Below are 16,843 nucleotides of genomic sequence, written 5' to 3'. Positions count from 1 at the left end.
CACTTCCTCACCATCCTTGGTTCTTAACTTCACCTTCTTACTTTTACATTCTATTTGCGCCTCATGGTTTGACAACCAATCCATTCCTAGTATAACCTCAAATTCTCCTAACTTAAAAGGAATTAAGTCAGCAGAAAAGTGCCGACCTTCTATAGACACATCACAGTCAGGACAAATCTTGTTAACAATAACTTTCTCTTGATTTGCTACCTCTATAATCAAATTAGGCTCTAGAGGGTAGGCAAAATAATTTACTTTATCAAGAATACTTTCAGAGATAAAAGATCTAGTTGCTCCAGAATCCATCAAAACTTTTACTTCTACTGAGTTTATAACAAGCATACCTGCTACCACGTCCACATCTTGCACCACATCTTTCATTGTCATGTTAAAGGTTCTAGCTCTGGGTTGAGCTGATGGTGCTGGGAGAGACGACGGTCCAGCAATTCTGAGAACATTAGCCTTCTGCACAGGCTCCTTGCAATTCCTGGCCATATGGCCCACTTTGCCACACTTGAAACAAGCCAAATCAGGCTTCCTTACTCCATTTGAACATTCTGAAGAATAATGCCCCTTCTGGTTGCACTTGAAACATGTTATGTTCAGCTTATTACACCTCCCCGGGTGTCTCTTTCCACGGTTCCTGCATTCTTGCATCTGAGGTCTGCAATCCTTTCTCGATTGTCCATCTTTCTGGAAAAGGTTCTTCTGAGCTCCATTCCCGGGTCTAAACTTCTGGAACTTTTGGTTCTGACCTCCACCATTCTTCCCAAACTATCCTCTGAACTTTGAACTTCCTTTAAAATTCACAAAATTAACATAGAACACATAGTCATGCATACAGTCAAGCAATCACACACATATAGTCACATAACGACTCAGGTCTGATCATAGAATCTATCCCTCTTTAATCTTTATCATCTTTTACGCGTACCGGGTCACGTTCAGCCTGATGGCCCGACGCTCAGCATTTCGATTACGCTTCTCATTATCTTTGCCAATCAACACGTCTCTTAAGACAAAATACTTTATTCATTCACTTCACATATAATTCACATTTTATATTATTTAATTCCATATTAGGACGGGTTCCGTTCTACCTGACGGCCCGACACCAAGCTTAATTTCTAAGATGACTCTTTAAATTGGAACGTTTTTATCCACGATCCTTAACTCTAGTATACAGATAAGACAAATAATCACCACTTAATCTCATAATTATAATCTCATCACATAACACATACTTTACTTTCTTAATTACAACACAAAATTCTCGGTCGTTACATTAACCACCCAAAAAGACATATGTAAAAGAATTTAACAGTCAACTTAGATAAGCAAGTTGCACAAATACAAGTCAAAACTAAACATGTATCATAATCTTTCCATCCACTTTGATAAAAATACAAGTACCCAGTACTATGTTTTCTTGTTTTAAGTTATAGATTACTGTAACTTACTAAATGTCGATTATTACACTGGTCGTATTTCAAGTTGTGCATGCTGGGTCTACTTGTTTGTTACTAAGTGTTGATTACTTATGAGTTTCTATTTACTTGTGTCGGAGTGCATTTTCAGAAGCATCAGAGGAAGAAGTGAGAGAAATAATCAATAACATATGCTAAATTGTCTTCTAGATTCAAGTGAGATTAGTGTTTACAGAATGCACAAAGAAACAGTAGTGTCCTCATTTACTAGAAAATGCTAACTCGTCTGTACAGCAAAGAGAACATAATGTGCCAGGTCTACTTTTGATGAATGTGTAGTTTTAAGACCGTTTATGTTCCTGAAAGATAACAAAATAAAAAAGAAGAGACAAAAATAACACAGAAATACAAGTCAAAATGGTAAATAAGTGAGAGAACAAGACCTTTAAAAAGAAGAAAAATATCTCTTCATAAGATCACAATAAATATAATTTAAATCATCATAAGTATTGCTCAACACTAATTAAATTAAACATAATACACAACTCCTTAAAAAGCAAAAGGCTCCAGTACCCTCCTACTCTTGATTAAAGACCATATAAACATGCCGAAGCAGCCGCTTCTATTTTCTAAAATTCTAGTTACAGTAGAACAACTTAGACTATACTAGTAATAGCGGAATATCAATAAGTTGTTTTAAAATACAGCAACGTTCCAATCAAACTTAAAAGTACATACCTTCAAAAGAGCATACAGAGCCGATTTCAAGTCATTCCTCACACTCTAGATGTTTTCAGTTTCAATATTTGTCATATCCAAACTATCATGCATTCGTGATGTCACAACAATGTCTAGAATAGGCTTCTCAGACTTTATCCATTCCCCATGGTTATTTTTAAATTCATGTCTGTATTGTAAACATTTTAAATTAAAATTGTTAGTTTCAAGGTTTCATAGGCTTTTACGGTAAGTTAATTAACAAAGACATAACATACAACATGCATTACATACATAAAAACATGTATACCAGCCCATAGACATATGTGAGCCCCTACACATGAACACAACAAGAAAAAAACAGTTTGATGTTCGATTCAAGGCTTTCAGTAAAGAAGTTTTGCCAACCAAAACTGAAAGTTATCTATCATCAGCCTAGGACTTCTGTTAGACCAATATTGTGAGATACAAGACATTTAAAATGTGAAACTAGAGTTTGGGATATAAACAAGTTATGAATAAATTTACTACCTAACACGAATAATATTACTATGCATCAAGTCAATTATCAAGTAAATCCCAACTCTCCAATTAGTGCACTCGCAACAGCCGTGGATGCACAATTATCAAAGAGAACATGTAGACTCTATTTAGTATTTTACTATTGTACAAACATTATAAGATTCTTCACTAGGGATAGAAATTGAATTTATTTGAGTCTGAGAATGAGCAAGTGCACTATAATTTAGATAAAGTTAACCATGAGAATGTGAGTGGCCAGACCCAATAATCACATAGAATTTAACATAAAGAATCACTTATTTACAAGGCATATACTTTCTAAAAGAGGAAATATCGCAAATCATGCTTTAAAAAAGGAATTGTTATAAATGGAATACACTGGGGTGGTACAATAAAGACGTCGCTGAAAGCAAAAACAAACATTGAAAAGCCTAATATTAAATGCTGATGTGACAATATACTTCTGCATCAACATACTCACCTCCAGAGTAGTTGCATTGTATATGCTAGTGATTTCAGCGAGAAAGGCTTTACTTCACCATTGGCCTTGTTGCTATGCAATGTCTTAAGGCTTGGAACCTTAGAACTGATATACTCCCCAAGATTCACATGCTTTAATACTTGTTCTGGAAAAAGTTGTGTTGTTTGGAATAAGTAAGATGCTCATAACATGGAATGCAGAAAATTTAACAGGGGATATTATAATATTTTAAAACGTATATTGCAATGACTTATTCAAACTCCTAAAACAACTCAAGAAAGTTTGCTGCACTTCCAAACCAAGTCAAACAACAACATTCAGACATAAAAAATTAATATTATTCCAGCGTTCAGACAATTATTTACCTTAGCAAGGGGAGCAAGGCAATTTGTGGTGCAACTAGCATTGGAAACAATATGGAGGTCAGATTTGTATTCCTTCTCATTGACACCAACAACAAACATAGGAGCATCTTTGCTAGGGGCAGATATTTTGACCTTCTTTGTACCTCCCTGAGAAATAAGATAGAAGTCCAATCAATATACCTTTCGTGAAATCACAACTAAAGCAAAAAAATGAGGATTAAAGTTAAAAAATACCATGTAATCAGTAGACATGAAAGGATCGTGAACTTTACACAATTTACAAAAATTAAAAAAACAAACAAAAATACAAATGAACAACCAAAAACACCCAAATTACCTAAAGCTTTAAATCTTTTTCTCAAATTAGGTCATGTATACAACAAGAAGAAAAGTATTAGCAACAAGTTTAGACACTAAATTAATAAAAAAAATAAGGGTTTCGAATTAGAAAAAACCTCAATTTACAAAATTAGGGTTTTGAATTCAAAAATCCTCAACTTTGAAAACTGGTGTTCATGCAGAGAAGAGCAGTTCGATTCAAGTAGATACAACACTTACCGAAGTAGATAGGTTAACTGAAAGAGGCTTAACAGAGAGATTGAGAGCGGAAAGAGGTTCAGAGAGAGAGAGAGAGGTTCCAGTTCGAGAGAGAGAGGTGAGAGAGAGAGGGAGAGAGATTGTGATGGTGAGATGATGGCCGGAGTTCAGAGAGATTGTGAGGGGAGAGAGGTTCGATCGAGAGAGAGAGAGTTTCGAGAGAGAGAGAGAGAGAGGTTTGATTTTGTGTCTGAAGATTGATTTGGGGGAACCAAAATTTGGTTAAGGGGGGAGAATTTTGGGATTGGGGGGGAATTTAGAATTAAAACTGAATGAAAATTTGACTAAGGGGGGAAAGAAAAGGTGGGCGCAAAATTATTATTTTTTTGGTGAATTTTAGACATCGGTTTAATTATAACCGATGTCTATAAAGAATAAAGACATCACAAAAATACGGGGTGATGTCAATACTTCTTTTAACATCAGTGGCAAAGTTAACCGATGTCTAATGTGTGATGTATATTGACATTATTCTTGTAGTGACAGGGGCCCATTCAAATTAAAACACACCACATATCATTATATACAAAATTTTGTACACCATTCTGTATACCAAATATTTTCCTTAAAATATCTCAAATCAATTGTCATGTCATTGTACAAATTTTTTTTACACTTTTTGTACACAATTCTGTATACCAAGCTTAATAATATCCCGAACCCCTGTTCAATGGATATCTTTATTTGAGAATTATGATGCATTCATATATAGCTACGCTACCTGCCTTATTTGTATTGCACGTAACCGCCACCACGAGCATTGTAATCTTCTTCCACCGTTTTGTTAAGATAAACAGGAGGCAAATCAGGCACACTAAAACTTTTCATATATTTCATCATTTTCACAGCATCGGCTTTCTTCAGAACCGTCTTTCGAATAGGCGGCCTGTTACGACGCTGATCGCGAAAATAATACTGGATATCATAAACAGTTTCGGGATCAGAGGTGGGCACAATGGGATTGGCTGGGGGTGTTGCAGGCGAAAAAACTCGAACATCTTTGAGAGTTGGAATGACGGTTTTGTATTCGGGACTTGAGCATGGTCCAGTTATTTCCCATGGTGTTTTAATGTATTTTCTTAGGATTTAAAATAGTGATTTCCTTGTTGATGCCATCGCCTAAAAAATGTTGAGATTTGTTTTTCATTAAAGAATGTGAATGAAGTTTTCAACTCCGTTATTAAAGGATATTTACCAGGCTAGGATAGTGTCCCTAGGAGACAATACTTACCATTGCATGTATAGCAATGCTACATGTTTAAAATGTAGATGTCTCAAATATTGTTACAAAAATGTTTAAATTTTGACAAAGTCATTTTGGTATCCAGCATTATTCATTTCGAGAAATCATTTCTAGAAAGACAAGATTTTTACTAAATAAGACATGAATAATACATGTCATTTTTTTTATTGGTAGGAATCATATAAATAGGGAAGAATAGTTAATTAAACTGTTTTTTCTTCAAAATTTTGGGATACTTTGATATTTCTCTTTGACTCTATATATATAAAAAATATTAGGAATAGAAATTTTCAAACATTTCAAAATATTTATTATAGAATTAATAGTTTGTGCATTTATATTATTAGATTTCAAATTCAATATAAGTAAATTACAATTATTTTTACATACAATAAAAATTGATCGAATCTTCTATTAAATGTCTACAATTTCTTAAAACTTGGTAAATGCTTGATTACAGATTTTGCTAGATCACAAATTAGCTTTGATCGATTTCTTGATTTATGCATTAAAATTACTTAATTAATTTATATATTTACATAATTAAAGTACCTTTTGAAGTTCAACAATTATTTATAATGTAAAATAGAAAATTTTTAATAAAAAGTGTAAATTATAATTAATGAAGTTCGTGGGGTGTCATTCAAGAGTTTCATTATTTTTGAAAAAAGAAATATAAAATTTTGTTAATAGCTTTGTCAATCCTAATAACATTTATATTTATTTCTTCCTCATATGTATTTTAGGTATTTTAAATATTATTTTGCTTTTTGTCTTGGTAAAATTTTGTATTTTTATTATTTAACTATTCTCTCAAATACATAAAAAGTTAAGTAATATTTAGATAAACAGATTGAAAAAATGGGTTTATCAAAAAGACATAAAGAATGGAAAAAAAATATAAAAAGATTATTTTCCAAAATAAATTGCAAAAATACAAACCTTTAAATTATTTTTAAAAAATCAAAACAGTGTAATAACTTGGCAAACTTATTTGCAAATTTAGTAATTACAATCATTTTTATTACATAAGAACAAGTTTTTAAATCAAATGCAACAAAAATTAATTTCAATTATTTTTCATAAAAATAAAAAAAAGTTACATTTGTTACTTTTAATGGTTACAAATATTTTCATAAGATATTAATGTCACATAAAAATCGTAGAATTTTTTATAAATTCCCTTTTATATATTGGGAATTTACCAAAAATACCACTTTTTAGCAAAATATTTGCAAAAATACGAATACAGGTTGCACAACACATGAGTTGCATAGGTTGATCCATATTTTTTCAAATATTTTCTGCAACTTGGACATTTTTGAAAAAAAATCCCTTTTATCTTTTACATAAGATAGATCAAATCTGTTTAAAAATTGCCCATTTAAGTAATCCATATTATTAAATAGATGTATACAATACTATAAAGATAAGTTATTGACATTGTATCAATATTAGTTTCATAAAATCAATAATATCTCATTATTTTAAGTCATTAATTAGAATGTATCATAAAAATTGTAAATAATAACAATTGAGATGATATTAAAAATGTAGTAAATATGTTAAATTAGAAAAATTGAAATTATTATTTTAGGAATTTATAAAAATCAGTAAAATGTAGGGAAGTTTCATTTTTGTAACCGTAACCAATTAACTATATGTCATTCAGTTACTCAATTTTTGTCTGTAAACGGAATACATTTACTCAAATACATGTGAGCGTTGGGCATTGAAGAAGTGAGTTAGAGGTTATAGATAAGTTCCATACATTTGTCTGTTTGGAATGTGTCAATACTGTCACTAGTTCAATCTTAGCATACTGCCACGCACCTAGTGAGCTAACATACACAACTCTGCCTTTCATCTTAAATGAAGTATTCAACTCTTTAGAGTGGCAAGACTACTGCAGTTAGTACCCAGAGTTAATTAAAGAGGCATTCACATTTAACTATGGTTCATTCAATCAATCCCCTGGCATCCCCATCAAGGTATTACTATCACTTTTGCTACTCTATCGATTTGTATATCAATTAATTTATTACTCATAAAATTTATCTTGGTGTTTTATTTGTTCAAGTATGAGAGGAAAGGAGGCTGTAGTTGAAGAAATCAATGAAGACATTGATTTAAGTCTGAGCCTTTCTTTGAATGGAAGATTTGGTGTGGATCCACAAAGAAATCATAAACTAACTGGTGCACCTTCTCATTTGATCAACCCTCACCAAAGGAGGTCGGCTGTTTTTAATGAAAATGGTGTTGAGGTTAAAATGCGGCCTTCCTTTCCAACTGGCCCGAGGGTAATGGAAACCAGAAGACAAGAGGTACAGTCATTGGCGCCTATGGATGCTAACAGGAGGTCACTCCATTCCAGCGCTCTTCAACAATTAATTACTTCCAAAATCAAATCATTGAGGGTAACATACATTTCTTTTCGTATTTTTTTGCCACTTATTTGTACTTGTGAGACAACTCTTTTCGCATTTGTATCCAATTATTTGTGTGTGTGTGATTTTTAATTGGGAGTCTCGGGGTATCAAAAAATGTTTAGCATGAACATCTAGTTTTTTTTCATATCTTAGATAGATGAAAAATGTTACTGCTCCAATTAATTAAGCAGATACATTATAATAGATCATGAAAAACATAAAGAGGGTTTGTTTACGCGAATTAGTTCTTTATTATGCCATATCAGCACACAAATGAGGAGTTTGTTACTCTATAATATTTGATCTGTGGAATTGACATTGAAAGCATTATCTTCTGTCATTTGGAAGAACCTCACCAACTCCAGTTTGACATTTACACTGTTATTGCCTTCTTTTCTTTGTTAATTAATTTTCCCATTTATATGATTCTATTTAAATGAACAAACAAATCACAGGCCATGGATTCCCTGCAAAACCGAGCTAATGGGAGAGAGTTCAAGAAAGTCTCAGAAATGCCACATGTTTGTACTACCATCTCTGGCCGAAAGATAAATGGGTATCTGTCCAAGTACAACCAGGAGGAAACTCGTATCCTTTGTGCCTGCCATGCTTTTTCCATGACTCCAGCTGAGTTCATCAAACATGCAGGTGGTGGTGATGTTGCCTTTCCGGAGAGACACATCACAGTCATGCCTGTTGTTGGTGATGGTGAAGTGGTCAATCCACATTATTAAGCACATCACATCATATATCATAACTAGTCATAAGTCTGTTTGAACTCTTCTAATAGGTATCTTATTATATGTAGTTTTATTTGCTGAACATTTGGCCATCAGAATGTGTAGTTTGTGACTCAAGTGTTGGTATGCTTTGTGATGTAATTTGTGACTTGAATGTTGGTTTGTCTCATGAATTTGTGTCATTATCAGATGTTTATTTGTGCTGTGACTATCTTATGACTTGTGCAATGGGTATTTTATGTGTGTTATATAACTATCTTATATATGTCTCCTGACTCACAGTCACCTGTATAACAATGTTCTATATATTGACTTCATATCAGCATGTTATATTAACTATCTTATGCTACTGAGAGCATGATACATATATTATTTGTGCCTGTCATGGTAGGTCTATGACTAGCTAAGTGACTGCAGCCGAGTTCATTAACATGCAGGTAACTGTAGTAATGTTGCCAAACCACTCTACGGATCAAATAATTCGAATTCTTACTTCACTTAATCAAGAACATCATCATATATCTTCAGCTCTCTTAATATGGATCTAGTATAGTCAGATGGTTTTTCTTGTTTGTTAAGAGTTTATGTTTTATAGTTTCTCCCTACCTCACCTATAAAATTAGCTAGAACAGTTGTAAGCCATATTTATCAAAAAAAAAAATTACAGGAAAATTCTTTAAATTTTTAGTAAATTAGCCAGAATAGCTAGATTTGTATTGCAATATAATCTATATATGAAAGTATGGTTTAGGGTCTGATTATTATAATTAAGAATTTATATGATTAGTTTTGAACAATATATGACATAAATTTAAAAATTATATTATTATCATTATTATATTTTACAATATACTGTAAACCGCTATATTTTTTATACCAATTTCATAATATAAAGTAATTAATTTGACTAAAATATTATTAAATAGATAAGCGGATTTTGGATTTCTTTTTTATATAGAAAGCCCATATTTATATATATTTGAAAAGAAAAAATCAAAAGTTAGCCAACACTTAGATCTCACTCAGTATTAACAATCACAGCATCAAAATAAAATCTCTCACATGTCCGAGGTATATAGGTACTATATACAATTTCAATTTTTCTGTGATGTCCACAAGGTAATGAGCACGTAATAAAAAGTTAAAGTGAGAAATGTTGGTTGGTTGTCATAATAGATTTATAAATTATGAGTGAAATTATTTGTGAGCTATTTGAGTTCGTTTCTTAAAATATTTATAGTTGGAAAATGTGGATAGTAGTCACATATTGTCAAGTCAATTTGAGCTATAATTTGAGTGAACGAATGTTGTATGCGTGTAATGAGTGACACTTGAATGTTTACTCCTCCGAAAGAGTTTTCTGAGACACTTTGAATCACTCAAAATGACAAATAGATAAATGAGATATGGTCGTTCAAAGTTAGCCTCTTAGTAATAGAAATTTGTGGAAAAAAAGAAGGTCACACATTGATTTTGCAAAGGAGCATAAATAGCTTTATATATCAAAACACTTATGTAGTGTTGAAATGTGTTACTCATATATTGCTCCAACACCTACGTGCGCGCACAAGAGCTTGCATGTGCGATGTACGGACACGAATGTAGCAGAAAATTGGTCCGAATAAATACGAACTAGTTTTGCTAAATTTAATCTCCACTGGGATTGGGCTTTTTAAAAGTTTAATTCGTATTGAGTACGGATTATTATAATTGATTTGATATAATAATAATTAGATTCAATTACGGATTTGATTTATTAACCAACTGATTAATTAATGCGTGGAGTAGCGCACACATTTTCTCGAGTCTATATATTATCGTATAAGCTTTAGGGTTATTCATTCGTTCGAAATACAACACACGGCCGTCTCCTAAACACAAACACTACAATTTCTCTGTTCCGGTGATACTTTCTTCCTCCATTCTAGTTTGTCGAATGTGCTATTCGCGCAACATCGTCATTCTCTCATTTTATCCCGGGAGGCTAACTCCTCGCACATACGGTGAGGACCGTAATAGCTTTAAGGAGACATTTATACGACTGAACTCGAGAACTTCTCCTTCATATCCTTTTTGTTTATTTCTTTTATTCGCACACACATATATTATATGTATTAATCGCATATTGTGGTAACATTTAAATCAATTCTTTAATAATTAGGTCGAGCTCAAATTGGTGCGTACGTAGTGCGGTTTGGTTCGGTTAAAGAATAAAAATCAAAGGCAACTTGTGGTTTTCCAATATCTTCATTTGCAACCAAATCGCAACCAACTTGCGGTTGGAGCTGCTCAAGCTATTAGAATTATTTAACGAGCCGAGTAGGAGTTTCAAATTACTCGGCTAGGTTTATCGAGTCTCTATTATTTTTAATTTTTTTTATAAATTTATTTTATGTTAATGTTCAATATTTTCTTTTTATTTTATATATTTAATCGATCGGATTTATGAACCGGTCATATTTTGAATTTTTATCAATATTTTATGAAATTGATTCGAATTTTTGAAATGAACTCCAACTTATCAAACTTTTATGAGCCGAAATTCGAGTTTGAAATTGAAGATTCGATTAAACTCAAGATCGAGTCCGGATCCAAAATTTTTAGTCGATTTCGAGCCGAGCCCCTAGTTGCCACCTCGATATTGGAAGGAGCGGTGTGCAGAAATTTTATTGAGCACAACCATGCAGAAGTAATAATGCAACAGAATAATGCTCGGTGAAAACTATGTAGCGACTTTTAACTATATATCAATGAACATGTAAGGGCAACTAATTTTAAAGAAAGGGTTTTTTTATACTCCCTCTTGTCACATTTTCTTTTTATCATTCAAATTAATCAACTTTTTATTAAAAATTCATTTTTATCATTCAAAATCATTAATTGTTTATCAAAAATTAAAAATTACTCTTATATTATTTAAAATACTAAAAATCATATATTAAAGTAGAGTAAATATATTTTTTAATAATATAATTTTTTTATTTTATTCAATTATAAAATAATAATAAATTTCAGTTAAAATTTGGTTATCTTGACCGTTCGGAAAAAGAGGGACGGAGAAAATATTTGTCCGTGAGCACATTCTTAGTAAATGTGGTTCATTTTGAATAGTGTAGATCACTATTAAAAATTTAAATGAAGTTAGCATACATCTACAAGATCTCTGACATGTCCTAGCTGAAAATTTTGGGGGTCTTTTTTGTTCTTTCTACTCTTCTCTCTCCCTGATATCTTAATTTGAGAATTATGATGCATTCTTATAGCTACCAACCTTATTTGTATTGCACGTAACCTCCACCATGAGCATCGAAATCTTCTTCCACCGTTTTGGTAAGATAAACCGGAGGTAAATCAGGCACACCAAAACTTTTCTTATCTTACATCATTTTCACAGCATCACTTTTCTTCAGAACTGTCATTCGAATAGGTGGCCTGTTACGACGCTGATCGCGAGCATAGTACTGGATATCATAAACAGTTTCGGGATCAGAGGTGGGCACAATGGGATTGGTTGGTGGTGTTGCAGGCGAAAAAACTCGAACATCTTTGAGAGAGAGTTGGAATGGCAGTTTTGTATTCGGGACTTGAGCATGGTCCAGTTATTTCCCATGGTATTTTAATGTTTTTTCTTAGGATTTTAAATAGTGATTTCATTGTTGATGGCATCGCCTGAACAATGTCTGAGATTTGTTATTCATTAAAGAATGTGAATGAAGTTTTCAACTATGTTATTAACTAATATTTACCGAGCTAGAAGGATAGTGTCCCTAGAAGACAATACTTACCATTGCATGTATAGCAATGCTACATGTTTAAAATGTAGATGTCCCAAATATTGTTACAAAAATGTTTAAATTTAAATTTTGACCAAGTCATTTTGTTATCTAGCATTATTCATTTCGAGAAATCATTTACAGAAAGACAAGATTTTTTACTAAATAATATATAAATAAAACATGTCATTTTTTTATTGGCACGAATCATATAAATAGGGCTCATTTCATTTATGAAGAATAGTTAAATAGGAATCATATAGTTCATGCAGTGTCATCCAAGAGTTTCAATATTTTTGAAAAAAGAAATAAAAAATTTTGTTAATAGCTTTGTCAACCCTAATAACATTTATATTTATTTGTACCTCATATGTATTTTAGGTACTTTAAATATTATTTTGCTTTTTGTCTTGGTAAAATTTTGTATTTTTATTATTTAACTATTCTCTCAAATACATAAAAAAGTTAAGTAATATTTAGATAAATAGATTGAAAAAATGGGTTTATTAAAAAGACATAAAGAATGGGAAAAAAAATATAAAATATTGTTTTCCGTAATAATTTACAAAAATAAAAACCTTTAAATTATTTTAAAAAAAATCAAAATAGTTTTATAACTTGGCAAACTTATTTGCAACTTTAAAATTTAGTAATTACGATCCATTTTTTATTACTTAATAACAAGTTTTTAATCAAGTGCAACAAAAAGTAATTTCAATTATTTTTCATAAAAATAAAAAAAAAGTTACATTTATTACTTTTAATGGTTACAAATATTTTCCATAAGATATTAATATCATAAAAAAACTTAGAATTTTTATAAATTTCCTTTTATCTTTTAATCAAATATGTTTAAAAATTGCACATCCAAATAATCCATATTATTGAATAGATGCATACAAGGCTATAAAGATAAGTTATTGATGTTGTATCACTATTATTTTCATAAAAAGAATACTATAACATTTTTTAAAGTCATCAATTAGAATGTATCATAAAAATTATAAATAATAACAATTGAGATGATATTAAAAAAGTAGTAAATATGTTAATAAAATTGAAATTATTATTTTAGGAATTTATAAAAATCAGTAAAATGTACGGGAGTTTCAATTTTGTAACAGTAACCAATACATAATTAACTATATGTCATTCAGTTACTATTTTTTGTCTGTAAACGGAATACATTTACTCAGTTTTATCTGTAAATAGAATACATGTGAGTCTTGGGCATTGAAGAAGTGAGTTAGAGGTTAGAGATAAGTTCGATACATGTCTGTTTCAGGACGTGGAATGTGTCAATACGTGTCACTAGTTAATTCTTAGCATACTGCAACGCACCTAGTTAGCTGACATGAGGTTTTCAACTCTTTAGAGTGGCAGGACTACTGCAGTTAGTACCCAGAGTTAATTAAAGAGGTATTCACATTTAACTATGGTTCATTCAATCAATCCCCTGGCATCCCCATCAAGGTATTACTATCACTTTTGTTACTCTATCGATTTGTATATCAATTCATTTATTACTCATAAAATTTATCTTGGTGTTTTATTTGTTCAAGTATGAGAGGAAAGGAGGCTGTAGTTGAAGAAATCAATGAAGAAATTGATTTAAGTCTGAGCCTTTCTTTGAATGGAAGATTTGGTGTGGATCCACAGAGAAATCATAAACTAACTGGTGCGCCTATGGATGCTAACAGGAGGTCCCTCCATTCCAGCGGCTCTTTAACAATTAGTTACTTCCAAAATCAAATCATTGAAGGTAACATACATTTCTTTTCGTATTTTTTAGCCACTTATTTGTGCTTGTAAGACAACTCTTTTCGTATTTGTATCCAATTATTTGTGTGTGTGATATTTTAATTGGGAGTCTCGGGGTATCAAAAAATGTTTAGCATGAACATCTAGTTTTTTCATATCTTAGATAGATGAAAAATGTTACTGCTCTAAATTAATTAAGCAGATACATTATAATAGATCATGAAAAACATAAAGAGGGTTTGTTTACGCGAATTAGTTCTTTATTATGCCATATCTGCACACAAATGAGGAGTTTGTTACTCTATAATATTTGATCTGTGGAATTGACATTGAAAGTATCATCTTCTGTCATTTGGAAGAACCTCACCAACTCCAGTTTGACATTTACACTGTTATTGCCTTCTTTTCTTTGTTAATTAATTTTCCCATTTATATGATTCTATTTAAATGAACAAACAAATCACAGGCCATGGATTCCCTGCAAAACCGAGCTAATGGGAGAGAGTTCAAGAAAGTCTCAGAAATGCCACATGTTTGTACTACCATCTCTGGCCGAAAGATAAATGGGTATCTGTCCAAGTACAACCAGGAGGAAACTCGTATCCTTTGTGCCTGCCATGCTTTTTCCATGACTCCAGCTGAGTTCATCAAACATGCAGGTGGTGGTGATGTTGCCTTTCCGGAGAGACACATCACAGTCATGCCTGTTGTTGGTGATGGTGAAGTGGTCAATCCACATTATTAAGCACATCACATCATATATCATAACTAGTCATAAGTCTGTTTGAACTCTTCTAATAGGTATCTTATTATATGTAGTTTTATTTGCTGAACATTTGGCCATCAGAATGTGTAGTTTGTGACTCAAGTGTTGGTATGCTTTGTGATGTAATTTGTGACTTGAATGTTGGTTTGTCTCATGAATTTGTGTCATTATCAGATGTTTATTTGTGCTGTGACTATCTTATGACTTGTGCAATGGGTATTTTATGTGTGTTATATAACTATCTTATGTCTCCTGACTCACAGTCACCTGTATAACAATGTTCTATATATTGACTTCATATCAGCATGTTATATTAACTATCTTATGCTACTGAGAGCATGATACATATATTATTTGTGCCTGTCATGGTAGGTCTATGACTAGCTAAGTGACTGCAGCCGAGTTCATTAACATGCAGGTAACTGTAGTAATGTTGCCAAACCACTCTACGGATCAAATAATTCGAATTCTTACTTCACTTAATCAAGAACATCATCATATATCTTCAGCTCTCTTAATATGGATCTAGTATAGTCAGATGGTTTTTCTTGTTTGTTAAGAGTTTATGTTTTATAGTTTCTCCCTACCTCACCTATAAAATTTGCTAGAACAGTTGTAAGCCATATTTATCAAAAAAAAAAATTACAGGAAAATTCTTTAAATTTTTAGTAAATTAGCCAGAATAGCTAGATTTGTATTGCAATATAATCTATATATGAAAGTATGGTTTAGGGTCTGATTATTATAATTAAGAATTTATATGATTAGTTTTGAACAATATATGACATAAATTTAAAAATTATATTATTATCATTATTATATTTTACAATATACTGTAAACCGCTATATTTTTTATACCAATTTCATAATATAAAGTAATTAATTTGACTAAAATATTATTAAATAGATAAGCGGATTTTGGATTTCTTTTTTATATAGAAAGCCCATATTTATATATATTTGAAAAGAAAAAATCAAAAGTTAGCCAACACTTAGATCTCACTCAGTATTAACAATCACAGCATCAAAATAAAATCTCTCACATGTCCGAGGTATATAGGTACTATATACAATTTCAATTTTTCTGTGGTGTCCACAAGGTAATGAGCACGTAATAAAAAGTTAAAGTGAGAAATGTTGGTTGGTTGTCATAATAGATTTATAAATTATGAGTGAAATTATTTGTGAGCTATTTGAGTTCGTTTCTTAAAATATTTATTGTTGGAAAATGTGGATAGTAGTCACATATTGTCAAGTCAATTTGAGCTATAATTTGAGTGAACGAATGTTGTATGCGTGTAATGAGTGACACTTGAATGTTTACTACTCCGAAAGAGTTTTCCGATACACTTTGAATCACTCAAAATGACAAATAGATAAATGAGATATGGTCGTTCAAAGTTAGCCTCTTAGTAATAGAAATTTGTGGAAAAAAAGAAGGTCACACATTGATTTTGCAAAGGAGCATAAATAGCTTTATATATCAAAACACTTATGTAGTGTTGAAATGTGTTAATCATATATTGCTCCAACACCTACGTGCGCGCACAAGAGCTTGCATGTGCGATGTACGGACACGAATGTAGCAGAAAATTGGTCCGAATAAATACGAACTAGTTTTGCTAAATTTAATCTCCACTGGGATTGGGCTTTTTAAAAGTTTAATTCGTATTGAGTACGGATTATTATAATTGATTTGATATAATAATAATTAGATTCAATTACGGATTTGATTTATTAACCAACTGATTAATTAATGCGTGGAGTAGCGCACACATTTTCTCGAGTCTATATATTATCGTATAAGCTTTAGGGTTATTCATTCGTTCGAAATACAACACACGGTCGTCTCCTAAACACAAACCCTACAATTTCTCTGTTCCGGTGATACTTTCTTCCTCCATTCTAGTTTGTCGAATGTGCTATTCGCGCAACATCGTCATTCTCTCATTTTATCCCGGGAGGCTAACTCCTCGCACATACGGTGAGGACCGTAATAGCTTTAAGGAGACATTTATACGA

The 16,843-nt window shown here is 31.7% G+C and overlaps 1 protein-coding gene and 1 long non-coding RNA gene across 2 annotated transcripts; one reads left to right on the top strand and one right to left on the bottom strand.

The window, feature by feature from the left end:
• Positions 1–2,050: 2,050 nt before the first annotated feature.
• Positions 2,051–3,641, bottom strand: LOC141700280 (uncharacterized). The gene is made up of 3 exons (XR_012566276.1): positions 3,513–3,641; positions 3,148–3,292; positions 2,051–2,334 (listed from the first exon to the last, which is right to left on the bottom strand). It is a non-coding gene; the product is annotated as an uncharacterized LOC141700280 (long non-coding RNA).
• A 3,664-nt stretch (positions 3,642–7,305) lies between these two features.
• On the top strand, positions 7,306–14,800 carry LOC141700282 (ninja-family protein AFP3-like). Its single transcript, XM_074504078.1, has 4 exons — positions 7,306–7,343; positions 7,433–7,676; positions 8,237–8,497; positions 14,522–14,800. Exons 1-4 carry the CDS (start codon positions 7,306–7,308, stop codon positions 14,798–14,800), a joined length of 822 nt encoding a protein of 273 aa, XP_074360179.1.
• The last annotated feature ends 2,043 nt before the right edge of the window (positions 14,801–16,843 follow it).

This window comes from Apium graveolens, unplaced genomic scaffold, assembly GCF_009905375.1.
Source record: "Apium graveolens cultivar Ventura unplaced genomic scaffold, ASM990537v1 ctg203, whole genome shotgun sequence".
Lineage (NCBI taxonomy): Eukaryota > Viridiplantae > Streptophyta > Magnoliopsida > Apiales > Apiaceae > Apium > Apium graveolens.
This window is presented reverse-complemented; position numbering and strand designations above follow the sequence as displayed.

Bases quoted from the DNA above. Each gene is read 5' to 3' on its own strand.
- LOC141700282 (XM_074504078.1), top strand. From the start codon at position 7,306: ATGGTTCATTCAATCAATCCCCTGGCATCCCCATCAAG. The intron at 7,677-8,236 runs GTACAGTCATTG...AACAAATCACAG, and splicing joins TGGAAACCAGAAGACAAGAG to GCCATGGATTCCCTGCAAAA. The intron at 8,498-14,521 runs GTCAATCCACAT...AACAAATCACAG, and splicing joins TTGTTGGTGATGGTGAAGTG to GCCATGGATTCCCTGCAAAA.